Source organism: Cydia amplana, chromosome 25 (assembly GCF_948474715.1).
Source record: "Cydia amplana chromosome 25, ilCydAmpl1.1, whole genome shotgun sequence".
Lineage (NCBI taxonomy): Eukaryota > Metazoa > Arthropoda > Insecta > Lepidoptera > Tortricidae > Cydia > Cydia amplana.
The window spans coordinates 1,422,196-1,449,890 of record NC_086093.1 but is presented as its reverse complement, the minus strand read 5'-3'; the positions used below and the strand labels follow the sequence as shown (position 1 = coordinate 1,449,890).

At 38.4% G+C, this 27,695-nt stretch overlaps 2 protein-coding genes across 2 annotated transcripts; both read left to right on the top strand.

The window, feature by feature from the left end:
* The first annotated feature begins 6,298 nt into the window (after window positions 1–6,298).
* On the top strand, window positions 6,299–16,729 carry LOC134659870 (zinc finger protein OZF-like). Its single transcript, XM_063515579.1, has 2 exons — window positions 6,299–6,530; window positions 15,611–16,729. The coding sequence occupies exons 1-2, from the start codon at window positions 6,299–6,301 to the stop codon at window positions 16,726–16,728; spliced, it is 1,350 nt and encodes a 449-aa protein (XP_063371649.1). The 3' UTR covers window position 16,729.
* A 1,991-nt stretch (window positions 16,730–18,720) lies between these two features.
* On the top strand, window positions 18,721–20,233 carry LOC134659584 (zinc finger protein 271-like). The gene has a single exon (XM_063515247.1). It carries the CDS (start codon window positions 18,803–18,805, stop codon window positions 20,231–20,233), a length of 1,431 nt encoding a protein of 476 aa, XP_063371317.1. The 5' UTR covers window positions 18,721–18,802.
* Window positions 20,234–27,695: the final 7,462 nt, after the last annotated feature.

The following is a 27,695-nucleotide window of genomic DNA, read 5'->3' as shown; positions in this document are numbered from 1 at the left end:
ATTTTTTGACATCCGCGGATGCGGATGCGGATGTCAAGATTAGGTACATAGAAAACGTCAAATATTACATTTTTAGTATTTTTTATTTTAAAAAAAACGAAACGTTTAGTATTTGAGCAAGAATATAGGGTGCGTTATATTTAATAAACAGTAATTTGGCCGACTTTTCTGGATCTAGACGATTTCGTTATAGGTAATGAGTGTAATGACGAAATTACCTGGCACTTACGCCGCCGCTAAGACGTTCCTGTACAGACTTGTTTGACATCCGCATAAGCTCCGCATCGATTTTATGCGGATGCGGATGCAGATGCGGATGTTGAAAATAATGCGGAAGTTCCGCGGTTGCGGATGCGGATGCGGATGTTCGCAGCATCCCTGGTGTCAATCTTAAAACACTCGATGAGGTCTCCTCTCACTCTCCTAGCTTTGAGTGTGGGCAGCTTCAGTACCTTTAGCCTTTTTTCATAAGGCAAGCGTTTCAGATATATATCACTCTTTTCTTTCTACTGACACATTTCGCCCATCCCTAGCTCACTGCAGGCAGAGGCGCGTCCGCTTTACTCTAAAACGCTCCCTAAGCTTAACCCGCGAGTTCCCACGTGTGTGTGACGTCACCATAAGCGACAATAAATGACTTTTTTTTTTTCTTTTTTAAGCGTTCTGGCTCAAATTTGAGCCCTTGGGAGCTGACAGGTTAATACATATTGGTCCGTGCGGAGCGATCCGTACGGACGGTCCGCATGACACTAAAACCAGCCTAAGTACTAAATACTTACTAAACTAGTTTTACAGTAAGAGATCAATACTATGTTAAGTACTTAAAGAATCAGTGAGAAAATCTGTAACTGTTAAAATCTTTATAGAAATCGGAATTTGAATATAATATTTCACGACCGAGTAATGAGGGCTTTCTCAGATATTTAGATTAGATATTTTTTTGTGTGCAACGTCACTGTATCCCCAAGTTCATGCATTAGTGACGTCATTATCTTCATTGCCGCTTATCACATCTATATGGTCGCCGGGCACTTGCGAAAGCAAGTGGCCCTTCTTGTGTTCCAGTAACCTGCTCTTAAACATACTAGAAAAATTACATTGCTCGCATCTGAAGGGTTTTTTACCAGTATGTGTCATCTCATGTGCCTTTAAATGCCCTTTTTGGGCACTAGTGTAACTACAGTAAGCACATTTGTATGGCTTTTCACCAGTATGTTTTCTTTCGTGGACTTTAATAGTACTTTTTAGATAACTAGCGTAATCGCAGTAGTTACATGTGTATGGTTTCACGCCGGTGTGAATCCGTTCATGAACATTTATATCGCTTTTATGGGCACTCGCGTAGCTACAGTAGTTACATTTGTATGGCTTTTCACCAGTGTGTATTCTTTCATGGGTTGTCATATGACTTTTATTGGCAACTCTGTGTCCACAGTATTTACACTCGTAAGGCTTTTCACCTGTGTGTGTTCTTACGTGGAGCTTTAATGAACATTTCTTGGCACTGGCGTAGTTACAGTGTTCGCACTGATAAGGCTTTTCACCAGTGTGTGTTCTTTCGTGTGTTTTTAGAACTTTGCTTGTGGAACTGGCGTAACTGCAATAGTTACATTTGTATGGTCTTTCACCAGTGTGTATTCTTTCATGTAATTTTAGAATGTTGCTTCTGGAACTACCGTAACTGCAATCGCGATAGTTACACTTGTATGGTTTTTCAGCAGTGTGTGTCCTCTCGTGTATTTTTATACGACTTTTAATATATGCAGTATAGCTGCAGTAGGAGCATTTGTAAGGTTTTTCGATTTTTTCTATGCTATGTTCACTTTGATGGTCGTGTAAATGTGCCTTCTGGTTACTGGAGAATGTACAATAGGCACATTTATATAGCATTCCTGTAAGATCAAGGGGCATTTCAATCTTTATAGATTCTTCTGCTATCTTAGTTTTATATTTCTGATGATCATGTGGAATTTCAGTCTTTATAGATTCTTCTATTATCTTGGTTTTGTGCTTTAGTTGAGCTCGATCTGGAATATAATAGAATAAGATTTATTCAGGATGCTTATAAAACAAAATTTTACAAAAACATGTCACAAAAACGGTTTAAAACCCCTATACCCCTACACCCCTAACGGTTTAAAATTCCTATGCTGAAATAAATCATATTCTATTATATTCTATTCAATTCTAAAACGTCACTGAAAAGGTTACACTCAGCTTGGTGTCAAGGTATCTTATGAATACCATAGAAATACAGTGGAAATCCATAGACAATATAAATAGTGCACAGGAATAAATAAAATTAATATTATAGCACATTATCACACAAGTTGACTAAGTCCCACAGTAAGCTCAATAAGGCTTGTGTTGTGGGTTGGCACCCTCTGGTTTATATCATTGTCTGGGTAGACAATGATATAAAAAAATATTTATAAATACTTAAGTACATAGAAAACACCCATGACTCAGGATTTCAGGAACTAAAGATTTATTTGTGCTCATCACACAAATAAATGCCCTTTAAGGGCCTGGTAATACCAAGATTTGAACCCGGGACCATCGGCTTCATATGCAGGGTCACTACCCACTAGGCCAGACAGGTCGTCAAACTCACACACGCCCATAGCAACGGGCGAGTTAATGTACTTACGAAAATCTATATGGTATGTGTCTCTACTTTAGATATGGGCCGAATATTCGGTATTCGGCATATTCGGCGTATTTTTCAATGTTCGTATTCGGCCGAATAGTTCGGTTCGAACTGCCGAATATTTACCTAATAAACAATTTTTTAAGGGCGTCCGCTAGGTTGCGCGCATGGCCTTCGCGATCAGGTATGAGACGTTTCCTTTACTGTTCTTAAACATTCCCGGTCCCGGAGAACTGTCAAAAACACATGAGTCCACGGGCCTGAATGAACTAGTTTTAGGCAGTTTTAGCCCTACCGAATATTCGTATTCGGCAAAGTCCATATTCGTCCAGTAGTTTTTTTTTTTTTTTAGTTTTTTCTTCTCTGATATTTTTCACTGTAGCTATAATATGGTGTTAATTTCTCTGATATTTTTCACTGTAGCTATAATATGGTGTTAATTAGTTTGTAATATTTCCGCTAAATTGTAAAACATGCTGTGTACACTTGTTTTGGATCTCGTGCTAGATTTAAGCCATAATGTACAATTCTATTACCCATGATATTGTACGATGTCTGTTTAGTGTACCTAATAAAGTAAAATAAAATAAAATAAAAAAAAATCTCTACTCTACTTTATTAAACTTACTCTTTGTCTTTTCATTTCCTGTACTGTCTTCGTGACCCGGGAAATGCAGGAACTCGTAAATGTTTTCACCAATCCTGTATGTACGGAGCTCAAGGTCCACATGCATGTGTTCAAGTCGGACGGAACAGGTCATTCCTGAGGCCATGGTTCCTAAAATGAGGTTGAATTTATACCTACTGGGATACAACAAACAAAAGGGTATTTGGCTGTATTTAAAATATATTATTTTATACCATGCATGAAATAAAGCACCAGAAGATTAAAGGGGCCCACTGATTAACAGTCCGCTGGACGATATTGACCTGTATAGAATTTGTTGTTCCTACTTAACCAGCAATGATCTAAAACGCATGCCATTAGTTGCATCTGTACTGTAGAAGCCTAAATCAACATTTACATAGCCATTATCAGACCATTATTAGAGGACCGGTCTGGCCTAGCGGGTAGTGACCCTGCCTGTGAAGCCGCGGTCCTGGGTTCGAATCCCAGTAAGGGCATTTATTTGTGTGATGAGCACAGATATTTGTTCCTGAGTCATGGTTGTTTTCTATGTATTTAAGTATTTGTATATTATATATATCGTTGTCTGAGTACCCACAACACAAGCTTTCTTGGGCTTACTGTGGGGCTTAGTCAATTTGTGTAAAAAAGGTCCTATAATATTTATTTATTTATTATACACAATATAATACTAACCTGGCAGCTTCCTCGCTCAACGAATAAGCATTGCAATTCAGCGGGGAAATGCTGCCAGTATCTTTGGCACTATGCCCAGGGCATCTTTTTTTAAGTAGTAGTTTTAGTTTTGTAGGTAGTTTTAATTTTAGGTTACTTTTAGGGTTCCGTACCTCAAAAGGAAAAAACGGAAACCTTATTGGATCACTCGTGCGTCTGTCTGTCCGTCTGTCACAGCCTATTTTCTCCGAAACTACTGGACCAATTAAGTTGAAATTTGGCACACATATGTAAGTTTGTGACCCAAAGACGGACATGTCACGTAAACAAATAAATTTTAAATATGGAGGCCACTTTTGGGGGGTAAAAGAGCAAATTAAAAAATAAAGTTTTTCAAACTATATCGTATCAAATGTAAACATATCAAATGAAAGAGCTCATTTTGAGAATCTCAAATATATTTTATTTATAATTTTAAGATAAATAGTTTAGCAGTTCTTCAAGAAAATAAGCAAAAAATGACCATTCCCCCCCCCCCTTATCTCTGAAACTACTGAGTCTAAAATTTTGAAAAAAATACACTAAATACTTAGTTCTTTACCTAAAGATGACAGGAAAACCTATTATAAATGTGCAGTTTTTGATGGGTTTTTTACTCACTTTTCGTTAAAAAAAACATAATATTGTTAAAAACTGTGTAATGTACGGAACCCTTGTTACTGTTAGTTTATACTTATGTTATGTTGTTCAATAAAGATTCAATACTAACCTTGATGCACTACATCTACTTTCTTTTCATGGCCCAACACATTTTTCACCTCATGTTCCTCACACAGACTCTGCTCAGCCTCTTCTACCAGTTCTATCTTGACCTGGTAATATTCTATCTGTCCATTCTGTGCAATCTCAGCCGTAGTTATTTCACCCACGCCTAGCGAGTGTTCGTACTCGCATTCGGTCTTTATTCGTTCATTCATTCTTCTTTGCGACCTCACTCAATAATTATGCTCGGCATGTGCGCTCTCAGCTCAGATTAAAAACTCTGTATCCATGGGGCCGGGAGATCACGAAAACTACAGGCTACACTAGCAAATCTGCGCTTTCCAGCATCGATTTGTCGTTGTAACTAAATGTAATGATTAATGAACACGTTATTAATGATTTGTTGTTAGTTTAGTTAGGATTCAAATCAATATCCAGGATTAAGAACCATCCAAAATCTGCAGAGCAGAAAATCATTAAAAACACTGAGAGGGTCTACCGCGAACACAAAGCTGGCGTCTTTCTTTTTTACTCCGATTAAGGCGTAATTAGAGTGACAGAGAAAGATGCTCAGATAGCAATTCAACTGCAGTGACAGGACTCCGATCGGTGAATGCGCAGCCGTATAATGCACGACCAATAATCTTTTTGACGCGGATTTTGGGCCCAATTTAATCGCTCGTGAAACATAAATATCCACGTTCAATTTCGTTATCTGCCTCTCTGTCGCTCGAAATTGCAAGAGTGATAGGGAGCCAGATGCAAAAAGGCATTTATTTGAACTGATGGATCAGATTGACTGTGTAGAGGGGTCATCAAAGGAAATGTACAAGTACAAACTGTACACAGTGCATGTTATCTGTGGAGGAAAGCGATTGGTTCACACACACTTTATTTTTTTGACCCTTCACATATCTATCACTCGGTTTAGACTCTCGCGCGAGCCACGAGACGAGCCGCGAGCCGCGCCACGAGACGCGAGTCCACCGTTTACACTCGCGTTCGGCTTGTCATTCGGTTATAAACCTTATGCCGTGCCGTTAGTGTTTAAATTATATTAGCTCGACGAGCTTGCGAGCCACGAGACGAGCCGCGAGCCCACCGCTTACACTCTCGTCTCGTGGCTCGGCTCGCGGCTCGTCTCGTGGCTCGCGCGAGAGTCTAAATCGACTATATGCTTCACAGGCTTCCATACATACAGAGGGCCTACCGCGAACCACGTTCGACGTGATGTCTCCCTGTCACACTTACGTACGAATTTACAAGTGCGACAGAGAAGCAATACGTCGAACGTGGTTCGCGGTAGGCATTCAGGCTTCACACTTTGTTTCATGTTTGTCAATGTCATATTCATGGTTTTCGTGGTTGCGTTACGTGGCTGCCATTTTGGTTCGTGTACTATGTTTATATTGCTTGTATTAAAGCAGCGAGTAATCGAATTTCTTAGATGGTTTGCTGGCCAAAACAGCTTTTAGTTTTATGCAAGATACACCAATAATTTCTGTATGACCCAGTTGATGGTACATTGTCTGTCACTATGTAAAAAAGCAATTATTGACCTAAAGATTCCGCAAAAAGACAACATGTCTGATAATAACGAGTGTGAAACTGTAACTAATGTGCTTATAACAGTGGAAGAAATAAAACTGGAGAGAGAAGGCGTCGAACAGGAAAATGAATTCGTAGAATGTATTAAAGAGGAACAGAACGATTGGGGGAATGAGGCCGCTGATGCTGGAGTCTTTGATGGACGAGTTAAACACGAGGTGGTCGTCAAGCAAGAGCCTGTGCAGGCTACGATTGAATTTGTTGGGGGTGAGTTGTAGATTTATTGTAATGTTCAGTTACAGGTTGTGCTAAACATCTACTCTCCCCTGAGGGAACTATGAAAGCACCCATGAGGCTGACATGTTTACCTAGAGTGTCCATAGCCTCAATAAAAATCAGATAAAACTAAAGTTAGGTCATTCACTATGCAATCTCAATGTTTTTGCTACACTTCTATTCTTTTTTAATTACTTAAAAAACTTATACCTGACTTGACACTGGAACCCGGACCCCCACGGGACTTGAGTTTCTAAAACCTATACCTGCTGGGCTAGCAGATGATTGGCGTGACAGTATCTATTGGCGAAATAGGCTATGCGTCCCTCTTTTATTGACATAGAAAAAGACGGGTAGTCTATCTCACCGCAATTACTGTCGCGCCAATCATGTGCAGGGGTGCAGGCACGACTAATGATGATGATTGCATGTTAGCTAGCAAGGTGTTTAGATGTTTTGCATAATCTGTAACATCTAAGGTTATATAAGGTTTTAGCAACCAATAAGGCTGCTTACAGACGAGCGACAGTACGCGACACACTGTCGGCGACGGTCGCTGACGACCGCCTGCGACGGCTATCGGCGACGGTCGGCCACTGTCGGCGACGGTCGGCGACGGTCGGTGATAGCTGTCGCGGCGTCGCTCTTGTGTCACAGCACGCAGTCTTCGATGTGTAGTTCAAGAAAGAGCACGTATTTTCTTTTTCAAAATGAGTAATGACGATTTTGATGCTGATGCATTATTGTTTAAAGAAAATACGTGCTATCTCTTGAACTACACATCGACAACTGCGTGCTGTGACACAAGAGCGACGCCGCGACAGCTATCACCGACCGTCGCCGACCGTCGCCGATAGCCGTCGCAGGCGGTCGTCAGCGACCGTCGCCGACAGTGTGTCGCGTACTGTCGCTCGTCTGTAAGCAGCCTAACTGTTCATTTACTGATAAAAATCTCTTTGTGTTAATGAATATTACCATATTACTCTAAAGAAAAATGTGCCTTTCCCAAAGAAAAGGGTACTTATTGTTGTTTGTCAATAAGACGCTATTTCCATATAGCTTCAATTTAAAATCAACCTTATCAACAACCAACAATGTGGTACCTTTAAGTTGAAAATGTCCGAAATGAAGATTGCTAAGGCTTATAATATAAATCATGATACTGTACAGTAAAATCTGCTTTATACAGTGTGTCGTCTATTATGGGGCTTTAACTGCAGGATTTGATTTTATTGTCTCTAAACTGAGCTACTTTTATTTTCGGATCAATACCAGAATCGCAAAAGTTTTGGCAGTTTTACACATTTTGGCTGATCAGATGTCGATGTTTTTTTGCTATTTATGGAACCTACTCATATTTCTAAGATGAACTATTTATCACATATATAAGTGCACCTATATGCCTTTGTCCTATGGGGATATGCAGTCGTGGCCGCCCTAGGCCCTAGCCCCTGTAGCAGCCCCCTTTTCAGCACCCATCGCATTGACTACATTTTGAATTATTTCTTGTTATCATTAGTGAATTTTTTGTCACAATTTGCTGCCCCTAATATCTGCCGCCAGGGTTCTAAATTATCCAGATAATTATAGTTTTTTTGATAATTATCGCGATAATAACATCCTGACGATAATTATCAGGCATATATCTTCACGATACTTATCGCGATAATTATCAAGATAACTATCATTGATAATTATCCTTTCGAACCCTGCTTGCCGCCCTAGGCCTGGGCCTACTGGGCCTTAGGGCAAATCTGCCACTAGTCCTATGGGTGTAGGAAAGCAGGCACGGGGTTAAATCTATGAACACAATCAATGGTTGATAGTAGAACATCACAAAATATGTTGTCCTTAAGCCCCGTCTCCATATCGCGCGGCAAACCATCGAACATTGGTTCGCGATATGAAGACGGGGCTTTAAAAGTGACGTGACTAATACCATCTGGGGCCTGTGGCTGAGACAGAGGCATTGCGAGTCCGTGGGATTATCCCACTCTCTAGTTACACCACTGGCCCCTATTCATTATAATCTACAGTAATCATGTTGTTCAGTCGCCATCAGACATATCGGAGCGGCCAAGGTGTTCACAATATCTGAACACGCACTCTAGCGCTCTGACAATATAATTTGTTAATCTCAGTACCTACTTATAGTAAAATTATTACATTCATGTTATTTATTTCCTCAATATATACTTTATTACCCAAGTATTTATTTAGCCTAAACATTAAACCTATCTTCACATATGTCATAGTATCATACAGTATAATCTTATAAATACATACACAAACATAAACATATATATATATATACATACCTATATTATTTTCTACACAAACTAAAATAGTCTTAGCCGTAGAATTTCCGACAAACAGCTAGCAAATTCGTATTGTACGAAGGGTCGGCCTGAAAACCAGCGTTGTAGTAGGTAAGCCTGCTGCAACACATTCTGAGGTTCGCTCCTTTTTAGCATCATAATTTAAAAAAACTTATATCTACATGTAAACAAATTAATTTGTGCCTATTTAAGTTTAATTCTAAGGCTTGTAATGTTTTGTAGCATTGCCTGTAAACATTTTTCAATGTGGTGTTAAATAAAAAATGTCTATGTCTATTCTATGTCTATGTCTACAATAGAGACATTCAGATATTTGTGAGCGCCTTACCCGCTCCGATATATCTGTTGGCGACTGTACTTTGTATTTCTGTGTGCCTTCTGGTAAAGTCCAGAAGGTTACGAAAAATTTTCATGTGGAAATTTTGTAATTTTGGGATATTTCTGACGGCACATCAACCTTATTTATTGGGGCAGTTGTGAACCGAACTCTCTAACAATTAAGTGATATATCGCTGTCTGTGCCGTGATAAGATAATGATGAATAAATTAAATTAACCATGAATAATTAAATATGAATACTATTTTTTTAATAACTTCACTAACTAAGCATCTTGAAGAATGAAATCTATCATTTTATGGATTTCGTTTTATCATTTCCCTTTTTTCCTAACAAATGTGATGAAAAACATTGTGTGTGCCACGGGCGATATAGGAATTAGGAAGTTTACGAACTCGTGTTAATTACGCCTTCGGATTCGGGCCTCAATTCACACTCGGTCGTTAATTCTTGTTTACCGCCCTTAATACACAATTTACTGTTGTGTTGTGTTCGGCCGCCATTGTTTGTTTGTTATGGTGTGATTACGATTGCTGGCAACGAAAATACGAAAGGGTTATAAATGTTATAATAGGGAATATTACGCGAAAGTCTCCGTAGGGGGCGCCACTCCCACAATAAGTCACAATCTAAGGGTCTACCGCAAACGAGAGAGTCGAAATTTTGTTATCTAACCTCTCTATCACCCATGCATATTCGAGCGATAAAGAGGCAGATAGCTGAATTTCGATTTCGCGTATCCCAGGTAGGCCCTTTGTAAACAAACCGCCTTGATGTATCAATGTCATATTTTATTGTCTGTGAAAAAGAGTTTAAGGCTCAGTATGTATAAGTTACTCTATTGTATACTTAAGTAGCTAGTGCTGCAACCTGGCGGCAAAACATTGCATTAATACTCCCTATTAGTGAAAAGTGAATATTGTAAACTGTGAAAGTTATACGGCGGGTGTTTGTGTGTACATACCATTGTAATGATCGAAACACATAGGCTAAGTACATACAATTAACACATACTTTGTATCTTCCTTGAAAAATGCTCAATGCCATCTTCTGGGATATACTCGTATTAGTTGCGACAAGAACAGAATTACAGAATTCTGACTTGCGACAAACGTGCACTTTTGTAAATTTATTGCACTTATTATCTGAAATCAGTGTTTTTATTTCAGATCCGGGGGACCTCTTGGTCAAACGAGAGAACTATGTACCAAGTGCCGAGGTGCCCGCGGTTGGTAAGGTGCGAAAGAGAGGACGACCTGTTGGAAGGAAGACAAATACCAACATAATCCTGGACAATATCAGTGCGCCTGGAAAGAGGTCAAGAAAAAAACAAAAAATATTCATCTGTGACACTGATAAAAAATCGTTTCCAACTAAAAAGAGACTGGTCCAACACATGCGTTGTCACTCTGACAAGAAACCTTTCAGCTGCGATATCTGCCACAAAGCGTTTTCCCATCAAACCTACTTGTATCGGCATTGGCCTATACACACCGGGGAGAAATCCTACAGCTGTGATATCTGCCAGAAACGATTCACGTTCTCCGGTTCTTTAGTTAAACATAAGCGGATTCATTCTGATGAGAAACCTCATGTCTGTCAAATATGTAATGCAAAATTTAGAGAAAAGACACAATTGTCTCTTCACGAGCTAATACACAAAGGTGATGCAGCGAAGCGATTCAGTTGTAATTATTGCAAGAAAAAGTTCCTATTTAAATATATGGTACTCAAACATGAGCGCTTACACACAGGAGTTAAACCTTTCATATGTGAAATATGTGACAAGCGGTTTAAGCAAAAGTATCAGCTTAAAGCACATGTGCGAGTTCACACAGGTGAAATACAAGCGAAAACATTTATCTGTGATTATTGTAACAAAACATTTTCAAACAAAGGCAATCTGTTCCAACATATACTTAATCACATGGGTATTTCGAAGTCTCTTTACTGCGAAATTTGCGAGAAATTCTTTAGTTACGCCTATATTTCCCGACATCGGCGCACGCACAGCGGGGAGAAACCATACAGTTGCGATATTTGCCAAAAAAGGTTCCTAGATACAGGTTCTTTGATGAGACATAAGAGGAATCACTCTGACGAGAAACCGCATGCATGTGAAGTATGCAAAAAACGATTTAAACAGCGATCTCAATTGTCTCTTCATGCTCTAAGACATCAAGGAGACTCAGTAAAGCGATACGTTTGTAATATTTGCTCGAAGAAATTCCTACATAGATATCAACTGGTTAAGCACGAACACGTCCACACAGGCTTCAAGCCTTTTCCGTGTAACTTGTGTAGCGAACGATTTTCCCAAAGATACCGACTGGACGAGCATTTGCGTGTACACACCGGACTCAATTTTTACTCATGCGAAATCTGCAACGCTTGTTTCGAAACAAGAAGGGTCTTCCTTGATCACAGACGGACTCATCCAGAAATCACCAGCACATATTGCTTTGTATGCGATGTTTGTGATAAAGCTTTTAGTTGCAAAACTAACTTGGTGAAACACAAAGTGATTCACACCGGGCTCAAACCTTATGCGTGCAAAATATGCAATAAAAGCTATACCCAAATAGGGCATTTATCGGAGCACAAACTGACTCACAGCGGTGAGAAACCATTCGCCTGCGAAAATTGCGCGATGCGGTTCACTACTAAACGCTACTTGGTTAAACATGTACAGAGAATACATTCTGGCAATAAGTATGATATGGATGGTAAGAAGTTCAATTGCCAAATATGTGGCAAACAGTTTTTGCGAGCAAATACCTTGAAGATACACGAATATGCGCACGCTAGAGCCTCGCATCACAAATGCAATGTATGTAATAAAGAATTCAAGAATAAATCGAATTTGAAAAGACATATACAGACGCATAGTAAAAGTGTCGATAGGTCTATTGATGCCGAATCTGATTAACCTTTTCGACGCCGTGTCAAACATAAAAGCTGTCACGCTGACGCCACGTCACCGAAGTGTCAAAACTGAAGTTGAACTTTATGTCTACGCACGTAGGTCGATGATGTTCTGTGGTCTGTGACCGATTAATCGGTCTTTGGCGTTGAACCTACGGTGCGGATATATCGGTCATTGGCGTCCAAAAGGTTAAGCCGACTAGAAGAAGCTATGTACTAGTCTACATATAATATATGAAGCTACATACATGTATAAGACTTAAGAAATAATTTAATTTATGTTATTCATTTTATTTATATAAACTTCGTCACTTCGACCAGCTAGTTACAAACACCAGTACCCGCGATTTCCGCTAATTATTTTGACGACTGCCTGTGAAGCCGCGGCTCTGTAGCCCTAAAGTAAAAACAATGCAAATAATCAATCAAAATGTAATAATAAATGTATAATAATAGCTAATGTTTAAGGCACCACTGATTAGGTAGTTCTTTACAAGCCACCGTTCCAAAAATATTTACACTAAAGTCTAAGACACCGACATAAGGTCCGGTAAATATATTTTTGGACGTTGGCTTGTACAGATATTTCTGAACTCGACCATAAACCATAACAATACAGTCGCCATCAGATAAAATATCTGAACACGCACTCTAACGCCTTGATAGCCGTGTTCAGATATTTGTGAGCACCTTAACCGCTTCGATGTATCTGATGGCGACGGTACTACAACTATGGTCCACAAGTTCAACACGTAATTAAGTATCAACACAGAATAAATAATAGTACTAGGTGCAGAAGACTCACTCTCTAACAAAACAGCACAGATATGGCCGCTAGGTGGCGACAGCGCCACGCGCGGCTTATGGCTAGCCACCAAAATTGGTGTGGAATGGATGTACTTTTAGCTACCTGTAGCAAAGCGACGAAATCGCGGAGTGAGCCACGCCTGGTATCAATAACAATCTTATTGTTTTTTTTATAACTTTTTCCTTTTAAGAAAATATTTAGCCTCGGAACTGCGACATGCAAATAATATTCACTGAACGAAGATATTCCGGTTACTTTTAGACCATAGCTGGCAGTGGCGGATTTGCAGTCTTTGCCGCCCTAGGCCCCATGGCCTGTAGTAATACTAGCCGCCTATTTCTCAGCACCCCTGACATAGACTCAGTGTTGTGAATAACGCTTATTTTTAGGCTTAAAGACTCGAGCCCTCAAGACTCGTAAGTCTTGAAAAATCGACTATATTTGAGAATTGTATTTATTTATTTTACGCGTATGATGTAAGAAGTCGTCTTTTCCGCCTTTGAGTCGTTAAGCCTCGAGAGTCTTAAGGGTTCGAGTCTTTAAGCCGCGAAATAAGCGTTATTCACAACACTACATATACTGCAGTGCAGACTTGCTGCCGCCCTAGGCCCGGGCCCACTTGGCCTAAGGGCAAATCCGCCACTGATATTTAGTTGAGTTATACTTTACATTTATCATTTAACCTTTTCGACGCCGTGTCAAACACAAAAGCTGTCACGCTGACGCCACGTCACCGAAGTGTCAAAACTAAAATTGAACTTTATGCATATGCACGTAGGTCTATGTTGCTCTGTGGTCTGTGACCGATTAATCGGTCTTTGGCGTTGAACCTGCGGTACGGATATATCGGTCATTGGCGTATAAAAGGTTAATATCTTTCACCATAAGGAGTTGTTATTGTTATATTTGTTCTTTCTGCTTAATAAACGTTACTTAATTACTTACTTTTGTTTTTAATGTGGACTTCGTAACCATGACAACGAGACACCTACCTATTCCTGTTTTCTATGCACTAGTAGTGCCTGGATGTTTTTAGGGGAAGCGGCAGGAAGGGTAAACTTGTAGTCGATAGGCCCCGTGCATGAACTATAGGGGGCAGCACAGGAGCCGTCAGATTTTTGGCGCGAGGCGTAAATGTGAAGTTTAGGCTTCCGATGTAGCCCAGAAGATGGCAGAACCTACTATGCACATGGAAACGTACGAGGACGATAGATAAATATGGTAGCACTTGCTTTGGCAATGTTACATGTTTATGTTTCCGATTCAGGCCACAAGATGGCAGACCCTCCAACGCGCACGGTCCCTATAGTGATTGTCTCGGTGATAGTTCATGTCTTACTCGACTGTGACATTGACATCGAGTTCATGTCATGTCAGATGTCTCCACAGAGACATCGAGAAGCAATGTTCGAATTTAGAACAATTTGGAAAGCACGTTACTAGATTAAAAAAAACACGGGTTTCACGAAGACTACTCTTTTAAACCTGTACACTCCTTTTTAGGGTTCCGTACCCAAAGGGTAAAATAATAAATAAATAAATAAAAATAGCCTTTATTTCCCTGGAAAGTAGGTAGGTACATAGTTTTTTTTTTACTTATTAAACGTATTTTTAAAAACTAAATAAAACAAAATTAAAATACTAAAAAAATTAGGTGGTAACAATTGGTTTAGGTTAGGTTACGCGGGAATCATCCATTTTTGGACGAAGGCCTCCTCCATCTCATGCCAGTCGTTCCTGTTTTGGGCCAAGCGGGTCCAGTGGTTTCCGGCCACTGACACGATGTCATCTTTACCAAAGGGTAAAAACGGGACCCTATTACTAAGACTCCGCTGTCCGTCCGTCCGTCTGTCACCAGGCTGTATCTCACGAACCGTGATAGCTAGACAGTTGAAATTTTCTCAGATGATGTATTTCTGTTGCCGCTATAACAACAAATACTAAAAACAGAATAAAATAAAGATTTAAGTGGGGCTCCCATACAACAAACGTGATTTTTGACCGAAGTTAAGCAACGTCGGGCGGGGTCAGTACTTGGATGGGTGACCGTTTTTTTGCTTGTTTTGCTCTATTTTTTGTTGTTGGTGCGGAACCCTACGTGCGCGAGTCCGACTCGCACTTGGCCGGTTTTTGAAGAATCCCATACTGTAGCCCCTCGAGAAAACCTCGGCAGCTTATTCCATAGCGTTCCAGAGCGTCCGCGAGAGGAAACCCTTCACATAAACCGTTATATATTCTTGTGGATTGTCTATTGCTTTGAAAACTTGAAACACTCGTAATGTACGGAAAAGTCATAAAGTTAAAGATACAGAGTGTATTTTTGATACGACCACACTATATGTTAGTTCTTTGTATAGGCCCGATGAACAAACTTTATTTTTATTATAAATGTACAACTCTTATTATTATTCCCTGTTACTTAATAGTTATACTTTATTTTTATTCAAACCGTCGAACTTCTAACGCGGCGATACAACTGTCACAAGTGAGGAACTGATGACTATGTACCTACGCAACACATAGCCACACGGATTTTTTTTAACAAATAAAATACCCTTTGGTAATTATAATTAAGAATAATGTGTTTCATTGCACTTTAACCCAGGTCTCGTTTAAATTTGTGGTTATATCAAAAATACAAGCCGTATTTTTTTCTTTTCAGTTACACCACATGGAGAATGGACTTGCAAACTAGAGGAGATCCAAAGCGAAGCTAGCACAAGTTCTGACAATCAGGCAAAAATAGAAAAGAAAGGAAAAAAGTTAGAAAAACGCAAACTTTCAACTGAAACAAAAGCTAGCGAAGAAAACGAAACATATACATGTGATTTATGCAAAAAAGTATATACTAACAAAAAAAAATTGGTGACGCACTTATATTATCACAGTACGAATAAGCCTTTTTACTGCAACATTTGTAACAAACAATTTATGTCCAATAAATACGTGAACCAACACAGACGTACACACACTGGAGAAAAACCATATTTCTGTGAGCTCTGCCAAAAGCATTTTGGCACTTCAACTGGTCTCAATAGACACCTCCGTACACACCGGGGCGAGAAACCTTACTCGTGCACAATTTGCCAAAAGAAGTTTACCTGCAACACACAGATGAACAAACACATACGCACCCACTCCGACGAGAAGCCGCATCGGTGCGAAATATGCGAAAGACAATTTAAGGAGAAGTCACATCTGGCTGCCCATTCGCTAATTCACAAAGGAGATGAAGCGAAACGATTTTTTTGCGAGCAATGTCCAGCGAAATTTAATCAAAGACACAAATTGGCTACTCACTCACGCGTTCACTTAGGTTTTAAAGAGTTTGCATGCGACACTTGTGAAAAGAGGTATTCAACGAAATTCCTACTTGACAAGCACATTAAAATAACGCATTCGGGACAAACATTCATTCCAAAACCAAAAAATTATTTATGCGAAATATGCGACAAGTATTTTGTATCAAACATAGACTTGGATAGACACAAACGTAGCCACACAGGAACGAGACCGTTTTCTTGTGATGTTTGTGGCAAAAGTTTTTTCCAAGTAGCGCATTTATCGTCACACAAACTCACGCACACTGGGGAGAAACCCTATACGTGTGATATATGCAACAAGCAATTTGCTGTTAAAGGTTACTTGAATAAACACAAACGAATTCACACTGGTGAGGTTCTGTATCCATGTAATTCGTGCGATAAGGTGTTTAGACATAAAGGTAGACTGGAACAGCACTTAAAAAAGCATTCTCATGAAGCTGAATCCATAGACTGATACGTTTTTTAAGACACCATCATTATGATTATTATTTATAGCTTTAATATTTTTTGTGTTCCCGCTGCGAAGGTAACAATTTGTATGTGCCACACGAGATCGAATTATTAAATTCGTTTTCGATGCAAATGACTTCTTTTTGCATAACGACCTATTGATATCTAATAAATGGTTTTAGAACATTTTCTGGTTTTATTTATCATTTTACTGTGAGCTCTGTTGCTAAGTACCTATTATTATAGAGAAATATAGTAAGACAAGAGTGCTCACTCCACATGCTGTTGAGCATAAGACTTTCCGGTCGGTGCTACATCTATTGTCAAGTAGCAGTACTGATAATTCCGCTACTCGATGCTAAATGTCGACACTGAAAATAATAGTCTTTTTGGTACCAAAACTGATGTATGGAGTGAGCAATCGTATGTATTTTTTTCTCTATGCTATTATTTAAAGCATTATTTTTAATGTAGGTACAATTATTACAGCGTATGTAAAGTTGACGAAATATAAAGTGAGCCGATTTTGTTCAAACTTGTTCGAGAGATCGGCTCACTTTATATTTCGTCAACCTTATACTTGTCATACTGAACAATTTCGATTAAGAGTCCCACAAACCTAGCCGCCGCCATTTTTAGCAATGAAAACTAGTACAGGCATACGAAAAGACATTATGTTACGTAAATTTTCATGCCAAATTTCATGTATGTACCTACTTTAACCTTTTGGACGCCAATGACCGATATATCCGCACCGTAGGTTCAATGCCAAAGACCGATTAATCGGTCACAGACCACAGAGCAACATAGACCCACGTGCATATGCATAAAGTTCAATTTCAGTTTTGACACTTCGGTGACGTGGCGTCAGTGTGACAGCTTTTGTGTTTGACACGGCGTCGAAAAGGTTAAGGATGTCGTTAAAAATAAGAGCGTAACCTCGATTGTATGAGCGTTAGCGGCGAGTTATTTTGGAAATTGAAAATGGAACAGCCTAACTTTTTTAGCCATATGCCTACGCATTCCCCTCACAGAGTATGGGCAAGTGTTGAAAAAGCCTGATGAAATTGGGAACTGGCGCAGCGTAGGAACTTTCAACAAAACGATGTACGGCCTGAGTGGACGCTCGGAGCGGAGCGTTCGGCGGGGCGTGCAGCGTGGCGTCGGGCTCACAAGTGATTTGAACAGCGTGCACTAAGGCCGCTTCTATACGTTTGCATTTGTTTAACATGGACGCTGCACGCCCCACCCCGCTGCACGCCCAACATGAGCGTCCACTCAGGCCTTACACTTAGCATCAAATTTCGAGACACATTAAAGATAAAAAAAAATGGTCATTGGTCGAAATGGGACTCGAATTCAGTTGTGTATAGCGCCAAGGACGATAACTGACGCGCTCGTCTACAGCCCAATATCAACCTTCGTGCGTCCCGACTAAGTTCACGATGACGCGCCGCACACGATAGGCGTGGCGTTCAAAGGGTTAGGCTGCGTTTCTACCTGAGATGTACCGTCGAGCGGTGCGAGGATGTGGAACGTTGTGAGTGTTTCCACGAGAGAAGGCGAATTTAGGGTAGGTACGTATTTTCGCCAACCCTTTTTTTTTTCAATAAACTGCTACATTGACAACGGGGTTTGTTGATAAGGCACTTCAATCGCTAACTGCCTTACACTTGCAGTTTCATTTAAGACGTAAAAATACGAATATGACTTGGACTAGAGTCAGACTAAGCTAACTGCCGCGTGTTTGATAGCACAGACTGTGCAAGTGTTAACGTCAACTTCTATAAAATTATGACGTTTAAAATAACATCTGCACAGTCTATGCTATCAAAATCGCTTGGTCTAATCTAACTCTACTGTTTTTTTTCTTTTTTCGGCAAAGTTGTAGCTGTAAATATGTCAGTTACCTATATTTACGTATTCTGTTTCAACCTAACGCTCATCTGTAATAAGAATATACATATTAACCTACATTTATCTTTTTTTCAGTCCCTCCATACGAAGCGGAAGTCGAGCATCAGACGGAGCAAAGCTTTGACGCGACTCCAGATTGTAAACGAAACAAAACACATGCAATGAAAAAACGAAAACATACAAATGTCAAGGTCAAGGTTGAAAAAGGCACTTTCACTTGTGACACGTGTAATAAACTGTTTACAACCAAAGCACGTTTGACCAAACATTTTAGAAATTACCACGGCCCTTTTTGCTGTGATTTTTGCGGTAAAGAATTCAAGTATCGCTCCCACTTGTATAGTCATCGACGAATACACACAGGTGAGAATACGTACTCCTGCAAAGTATGCGACAAAAAGTTTACAATGTTATCGCAATCGATCAGACATGAGCGCATCCACGACGACATAAAACCGCACACTTGCGAAATCTGTAAAAAGCAATTCAGACAATCAGGACAACTGTATATCCATGCGCTAATTCACAAAGGTGAGACTGCAAAACGGTTTGCCTGCAAAGACTGCCCGATGAAATTCACGCACAAATACAAATTGGTCCGTCACGAGCGCGTACACACTGGTGAGAAACCATACGAATGCACTATATGCTACAAGCGGTTCACTCAAAATGTTCTGCTCGGTCACCATATGCGAGTTCACACGGGTGATAATCCGTTTACTTGTGAAATATGCAATAAGAACTTTTTGTCAAAACACGATTTGTTGAGACACAAAAACACTCACTCTGGAAGCAAGCCTTACCAATGTGATATATGTGAAAAAGGTTTTACTCAAAAAGCTCATTTGAATGTGCACAAACTATTACACACTGGGGAGAAGCGTTACCAGTGCCACGTTTGCCAAAAGTATTATCCGTCTTCAAATGGTCTTATTAGACACCTTCGCACACACAGCGACTCTGGCGAGAAGCCGTATCGCTGCGAAGTATGCGATAAACAATTCAAGGAGAAAGCACATCTGGCTGCCCATTCGCTGATCCACAAAGGAGATAAAGCAAAACGATTTTATTGCGAACAATGTCCAGCGAAGTTTAATCATAGATACAAATTGGTTACTCACGAACGCGTTCACTTGAGTGTTAAAGAGTTTTCTTGTAAAATTTGTGAAGAGAGGTTTACAGAAAAATACCAGCTTGACAACCACATGATGTTAACGCACCCAGAAAAAATTACAACACCAAAGGTTTTTCCATGCGAAATATGCGACAAGAATTTTGCGTCAAACATAGACCTGGAAAGACACAAACGTAGCCACACAGGCATTCGGCCGTTTTCTTGCGATGTTTGTGAAAAGAGTTTTCTCCAAGTAGCTCATTTATCGTCACACAAACTCACGCACACAGGGGAGAAGCCGTACACGTGTGATGTATGCAACAAGCAATTTGCAGTTAAAGGTTACTTGAGTAAGCACAGACGAATTCACACTGGTGAAGTTTTGTATTCATGTAATGCTTGCGATAAGGTGTTTAAACATAAAGGTAGATTGGAACAGCACTTAAAAAAGCATACCCAGGAAGCTGAATCATCTTAAACTGATGGCAACTGGCAACAGTACACAAACATATTATTTATTATATTTCATATTTCATATATTTTATTGCGATCATGTTCATTACAGAGGATGGTATACAAAATTATGTAGTAGGTACATGTACCCCGTTAGGGCATTGCAATAGTCTTAATACTACTTAATGTTAACTATTTACAAATTATACATTATTAGACTTAAGAATTACAAAACTAATTATAATTATAAGCAGAATTTTAATTAAATGTCATTCATATTGCATTATTACTTATTTGATACATATATTTAGTTCATCATAAAAGCCCAACAATAATAAATAATAAAATGAAATTAAAATAATCAACTAATATTTACTCTAATTCATTATCTGATAAAAATTCCTCGATTGTATAATATGCCTTTCGTATTAAAATTGACTTAAGTTTGTTAATAAATGATTGCGTTTTTTGCTCACTAGTTACGCTTTTTGGTAATTGGTTGTAAATTATCACAGATCTATAATGAGGGCTATTTCTGAACATTTGTAGATTTGGTTTTGCTGGCAACAATAGTTTATCCTGTCTTCGGGCACTTTTTATTTATTTATTTATTTTTAACTTTATTAGGGATCATCCATTAATTACGTCACACGAATTTCTAGGTTTTTTTCACCCCTCCCCCCTCCTTGTCACACTTGGTCACATTTTGCAAACCCCTCCCTCCCTGGTGTGACGTCACATTTTAGGCAATTTTGTTTTCAACGAAATCGACAATATTAACTCGTCATAATTTTTTTATTTTTATTTTTTTGATATATAAATATTAGTAATTTTATAACACAAAGAAAGTTACATCCAAAATCTCATTATTTAATTGTACAGCGAATAATAAAATATAAATTAATTTTCGATTACTGATGAAGTTAAAGTGACATCACAATGTTTGTAACTCCCCCCTCCCCCATGTCACAACATGTCACATTTTCTTGACCCCCTCCCACCCCCTAAACGTGTGACGTAATTAATGGATGACCCCTTACACATAAATATGTACAACATGCAAACTTAATTTCTAAGCATTTACTACCAGTCAATCATAGGGCCAAACTGAGATACCTACAATTGTAATATGTATACAGGCGCCATCAGATATATCGGAGCGGCCAAGGTGTCACGGTGTTCATAATATCTGAACACGCACTCAAACGCCTTCAAAACGACAACAATTAATCTAGTTAAATATTTTCAGATTTTATTTTTAACTAAAATATAAATAGGTAAAATGTCATTCTATATGTAGAACTTGCTAACTATGTAAACAAAAGTCACTAGTAAATTGACATTCAGAGACAATTTTTATATGGCGGTTTGTTTACATAGTTAGCAAGTTCCATCGAATGACACTTTACTAATTACTTGACACATTCAGTGCCGAAAACCCGCTATTGGGTACCTATTTTACAGTGAATTTTATGATTTCGTTCCCAGGCCGGCCGATAGTCGGGATCGTGGTACTGCAGTCTTATATGACGAAATTTTTGTGGCCTGGCGCGGATGTCTTGTTTGGCTGGGTGGCAAAATGTGTTAAACCATTTTTACACAGATCGACTTATTATTACAGGGATCGGAACCGGTTTTTTGCAAAAACTTAGAAGTACCTAACCATATTTTTCAAATTATTTTATACTCAAAATGTAGGACTCAGTTGTGTTTTTAGGTTACGACTTCGTATTATTAGATTGCCTAATTAGAAATGAAGTAATTAGCAAAGAACGAAAAAATACCGTTTCCGTTCCCATACAAAAAATACCGGTATCCGATCCCTGTATTATTAGTATTAGTCGTAGATATATTAGTAGATAGACCTCCCGAAATCGGTTGCGGAGAGCTGCAGCCAGTAGTCTGCGACGGTCCGCCAACGCTGCTCCCGTTGAAGCTCCTCGTTATGAAGCGAATCATGTCGAGCTCCTTCGACTTAAAATTAGTGAGTGACGTTTTAATATGTACCTACTTATATATGTCTGTCTCACGAAAGTTTTGTTTTTAAAACAGGCAATTTACTTATTCACCTATGACATAAAGGTGTCTAAGGGCCACTTGCACCATTCACTAACCCGGGGTTAACCGGTTAAACCTGGAGCTGCCATGGTTACCAGTACATTTTGACACTGGGTTAACGGTTTATCCGTTTAACCCCGGGTTAGTGTGATAGGTATATAATACCTAAATATAAATTATACTTACTCGTAGCGGTAGCGCTATTAGTATCATTTTAAAATAAATAATGCTTTAAACATTGTTTTGTTTAATTTTGTATTTTACAGCGAATTATACAGAGTGCGCTCCAATAATACGAAGTGTCTTATTTCTGGCGGTAAGTATCGAGCGTTTTCACATTGTCCGATCCAATATCGGAGAGACTTAATTATCACTACATAGTATAAAACAAAGTCGCTTCCCGCTGTCTGTCTGTCCCTATGTATACTTAGATCTTTAAAACTACGCAACGGATTTTGATGCGGTTTCTTTAATAGATTGATTCAAGAGGAAGGTTAATGTATAATTTGTTAACCCGTGCGAAGCCGGGGCGGGTCGTAATGTATAAAATAGTGTTTATAGTTTGTAGCTTTCTAATAGACCCCGAAGGCTAATCCTATTGTCTATTGTTAAGAAAAACCGCTCGTGCCACGTGCCACAACCACCTGCATAAAAAATCGGTACTTCGGTTACTGAGTGCCGGCGAGTCGAACGCTACAGAACCAGTCTAAAATGTGTCATCGAGATGCGTAACAAAGGCGCGTTATCGGAGAGCGCACCTACACTGGTTTTTTGAGCGTTGGACTAGCCCGCGCTCAGGTGCCGAATAGAATAATGAAGACCCTTTTTTGCAGGTAAGTAGCACGTGCGGTTTTACTGAACAATAGACAATAGGATAAGCCTTCGGGCTCTACTAGAAAGCTACAAACTATACCTGTATTTATTTATTCACTAGTGACCCGCCCTGGCTTCGCACGGGTTACACAAAACCCTGATAAATTAAAAATTATACACCTAAACCTTCCTCAGAATCACTCTATTGATAGGTAAAAATCTCATGAAAATCCCTTACAAACGAATGAATTACAATAGCACATATGTGACGTTATCTATGAAAAGGGACCTTATTGTCGATGGCGCTTACGCCATTATTAACGATGCCCCGATATAATTACAATGCCGCGCGACGCTGTGCGGCGTAAGCGCCATCGACAATAAGGTTCCTTTTCATCGATAATGCCCCATATAGTTTACAAAATTGTAAATGATTTTGTATTAAGGTCGCATAGATTCGGATGGTATCTTATGTCAAAAATAAAACCACTAATCTAATATATAATAACTATTTATTTAAGTATATAAACATTACATCGATTAGAAAAAAAATATTCATTTGCCTAACACAAAAATGAAGGAAATAATATACCTTAAAACAACATACAACCTCACACTACACGTATTTTAAAAAGATTAAATTAAAAAATATCCAATTAAATTATTTTTAAAAACTTGCAGATTATTAAATTGCATTGTCGATTTTTTTTTAAGTTAACACCTAATTTCTTACAAACTATTCTTTTTTTTTAACGCTGCATTTATTTTACAATTTTTGGGTCCGTTTAGTGTAAATTTTGCTAAAAACTTGATATATTACTCTTGACACGTAAAATTTTATAAAAAAAAAACTCATTATACTTACGCCATATTCATATTGATTTTATTTACATTATTTAAAAAAAAAGTAAATAGTGATGTTCGCATTCAGTCGAGATTCAAAACCGATACCGGTTTTATGATTTCAATTTTTTGGTTTCACTAAAGGAACCCAAAGTTGCTCAAACTATGGACAGAGCCGACGCTCCTAACTTAATACCTACCGCCGAATCTCTAAGAAATAATCTAATTTATACAGATTTCCATACACCCCAAGAAAAAAACCCTATTCTACATATGATACCAGAAAAAATCCGCCACGCTATCTCGTATAAAAATCTTCACGAGCAAAGCATTGTCGAAAAATATACAATGTCTTATTTGTAATTTGTATTCTATGGCCGAATTCAAATCGCCGAAAATCTAACATCTCAGTTTATTCAATAATTTAATTTCTATTTCGCCGAACGCCGATTTAAACAGTAAGCGATCAACAGCGCGTAAGACGAAAATAATTTGCTGCCCAGCGGCATAAAGTGTGTATAATTCCAAAATACTTTTATGACTAATGAATTCTAAGAGCTTATTATAAACCCTTGATAATCGGTTGTACTTATTCGTCATGTTGTTTGTTAGGTACGGAAACACATTAACAAAGGTTCGTGTTATGAATATGTTTCGACAACGCTAGTTGTATATTTTTCAACAACGCTCCCAAATACACAAAGCCGTGAGAATAGCTTCCACAATCCATATTTTCATATAAACATGAATAAATGCAGATCCGAAATACGAAAACAATTTTCGGCAAATCCGCGTCTTAAATAAAACCTTTCGTAAGCTCTCGTTGACGCTGGATTGTAGCCGAAAATTATTTCGCCGAAACCGTTTTTTCGGAAACCGTATTCCGGAATTCGACCAGCTGATATGAGGAATGAAAAAAAATGCGCATATATGCATATAATGAAATTGGGGTTATAAATAAAAGTTATTTACACTACTTTGAATATTCTTAAATAGAACAACGTTAAAAATGTGCAATTTATAAAAAAAATTTTTTTTTCTAATCTAATATCGACGCAATACGTTTAAAATGGAACCTTTTAAAATAAAATTACGTTTTTTTTTTCAACGTAGTCTTCCTATTATTACAGATAATCAATAAATATTTGCGCATTTTTCCAAATTCATAAAACTCGCGGCTGAAACCGCTTAGTGGACTTAAAAAATAAAAAATACAAATCTAGGAACATTAAGAGCTTAAAACGAAATACTCTAAATAATTTATTTAAAATGTGGAAGATGTTTAGTTAAAAATGTTATCGGAACACACAAATCTAATATCGGTGCGCTTTCAAAGAAACTTCCATTGTAGCAGGCTTAAACAGGGTAAAATATATTCATAAACCAACAGCGGGCGTCTAAAGGCCAGTCCAGACGGGACGATCAAATCGACCGATTTGATATGAAAAGAAATTGGCGTCAATCACCAATTTTAGATATGGTGATATTTGCGCGCTCTAAATTAAAAAAAAAGCGCCCCCAATCGCGAACTCTAGTGTCACAAACAGATATTCTTGCGTCTGCACCTCCATTTTATCGCTAATTCACTCGAAATCGATGAGCCTAATTGGCGTTTGCGTCCGCACCTCCTGATGTGATCTGACGATTAAATCAGATTGGCGAAAAATTGTCCCGGACTGGACTGGCCTTTAAAACTCAACAAAAATCACGTCAAAAATATTTCCACGCAACTCTGCTGATATCAATACAAATTATGGTACATCAATAGTAAATAAAGGAATATATTTGTTTTGTGGGATAAAAATAAGCTGCAATCTATAATTTAACACAATAACAATAGGTCAAAAACTTTACGAGTGGCCTTGGTCTATTTATAAGTAGCAAGTATGTATAAAAATGTACGCCAAAACGATCCGTTTTAACATACATTTTCAGTTAATGTAGATCAATATATAGGCGAAGGGCATACCATAAGTTTTTTTCTATAACTGGTTTCTGTATAATCTTAGCTGCATATACTAAATCAGTTTAACACATTATAATCCTGCTACAATTGAATAGAACATTATAAAATCAACTTCAAATATTATGAGAATACTTGAAATCACGTCACAGATAAAAAATATCTATGTAAAATCAATACATACATAAATTACATAATATGTTATTCGAAATAGAAAGAAACTAAACGGTGTTAATACACGAACAATTTTCTAACGAATTTCGGGTATTACACTATTTCCACAGTAAATTTTAAAGACCACCTTCATATACATAGACTGTTAAAAATCGGATAAGATAGAGGTTTAGCCGAAACCAAAGTTGAAATAAATACCAGTTTTTAAATAATGGCGCATTAAAAAAAGGTTTACTTTGTCGGGGACGTGACGCGTAAGGTACCTTCATAATAATAACCCGCAGAAATCTGTATTGAATCGATGATATTATATAACCATAGATAGGTTATACTCATACTTGAAGAACACAAAAAATACTTCCATATTTATTTCTGTGCCTACGAAGAAATCTGTTATTTTTGATTAATTTTCTCATTCCATCCATCTTTGTCACACTCGTTGTTAAACACAAGGTCGTCTCTTTCGGTGTGCGGGAGCTCGTTAGCACGTGCACATTTCTCGCTTGTCCAGCCGCGACTAAAGGCAACTTGTCCAATTTGTCACAAGGTAAGGGCTTCAATTTTGGAACACCTATAACCTATCTTGAGTTATAAATCATTGTATTGAAAGCTAAGTTATCAAACGTTATCATGCCTTAATATCGGCTTCATAGCTTTATCCGAAGTATCACAGAATAAATAATAGTACTAAGTACAGAAGACTCACTTTCTAACAAAACGCGTCTGTTACGATCAGCACAGATATGGCCGCTAGGTGGCGACAGCGCCACGCGCGGCTTATGGCTTTCCCCAAAATTGGGACCGAACGGATGTACTTTTAGCTACCTGTAGCAAAGCGACGAAATCGCGGAGTGAGACACGCCTGGAATTTTTTAAAATACCTACGCGTCACGTACCCGACCCTTTTCTGGAATGCCTCATCAGTTGTACAATTTTACTAATACAATTTAAAAATTGTGATTCAAAATAAATAAATTCATCGCATCGAAATACTGCGGTTACCCGACTAACAAGGAAGGGTACCCAACTGTCCGACTCCGATTTGATTTATATTGATATATGTTATAGAGTAGTCTAAAATAACGGACACGTATTTTTTTTTAGCTGCCCAAACTCAACCTGTTAGGAGAAAATGGCAAAAAAATAAATATAATAAATATATTTTTATATAAAAAATGAGTTTGTGGTGAAATGACAAAACACGTCCCCATTCTTTATTCATGTTCTCCAACATATAACGAAACCAGTAATTAATTATCAATTTTTTTTGAACAAGTCTCTTCTCAGTAATTAGAAGGTTTGGTCAATTTTCAGTACTTTGAAGGCCATTTTCTCCTAACAGGTCGAGTTTGGGCAGCTAAAAAAAAATACGTGTCCGTTATTTTAGACTACTCTGTAACATATATCAAAATAAATCAAATCGGAGTCGGACAGTTGGGTACCCTTCCTTATAAGACCCGAGAACAGTTAGGGGTTAAAAATAAATAAACCAGCAAATAAATTTGACGAAGCTATTGCATAATCGTATTTATCAGATCCGAGATTAACGACGTCACGCCAACCCACCATTTAGGATAAATTTGAGATCATACAAATATTTTTTGTCAAAATGGGGTCAGGAAGTTATGGGACATTT

Excerpts from the sequence above, each read along its gene's own strand:
- LOC134659584 (XM_063515247.1), top strand. The coding sequence starts at position 18,803 with ATGAAAAAACGAAAACATACAAATGTCAAGGTCAAGGTTGAAAAAGGC.
- LOC134659870 (XM_063515579.1), top strand. The coding sequence starts at position 6,299 with ATGTCTGATAATAACGAGTGTGAAACTGTAACTAATGTGCTTATAACA. Across the intron at positions 6,531-15,610 it reads TACGATTGAATTTGTTGGGG|TTACACCACATGGAGAATGG; the intron begins GTGAGTTGTAGA and ends TTTTCTTTTCAG.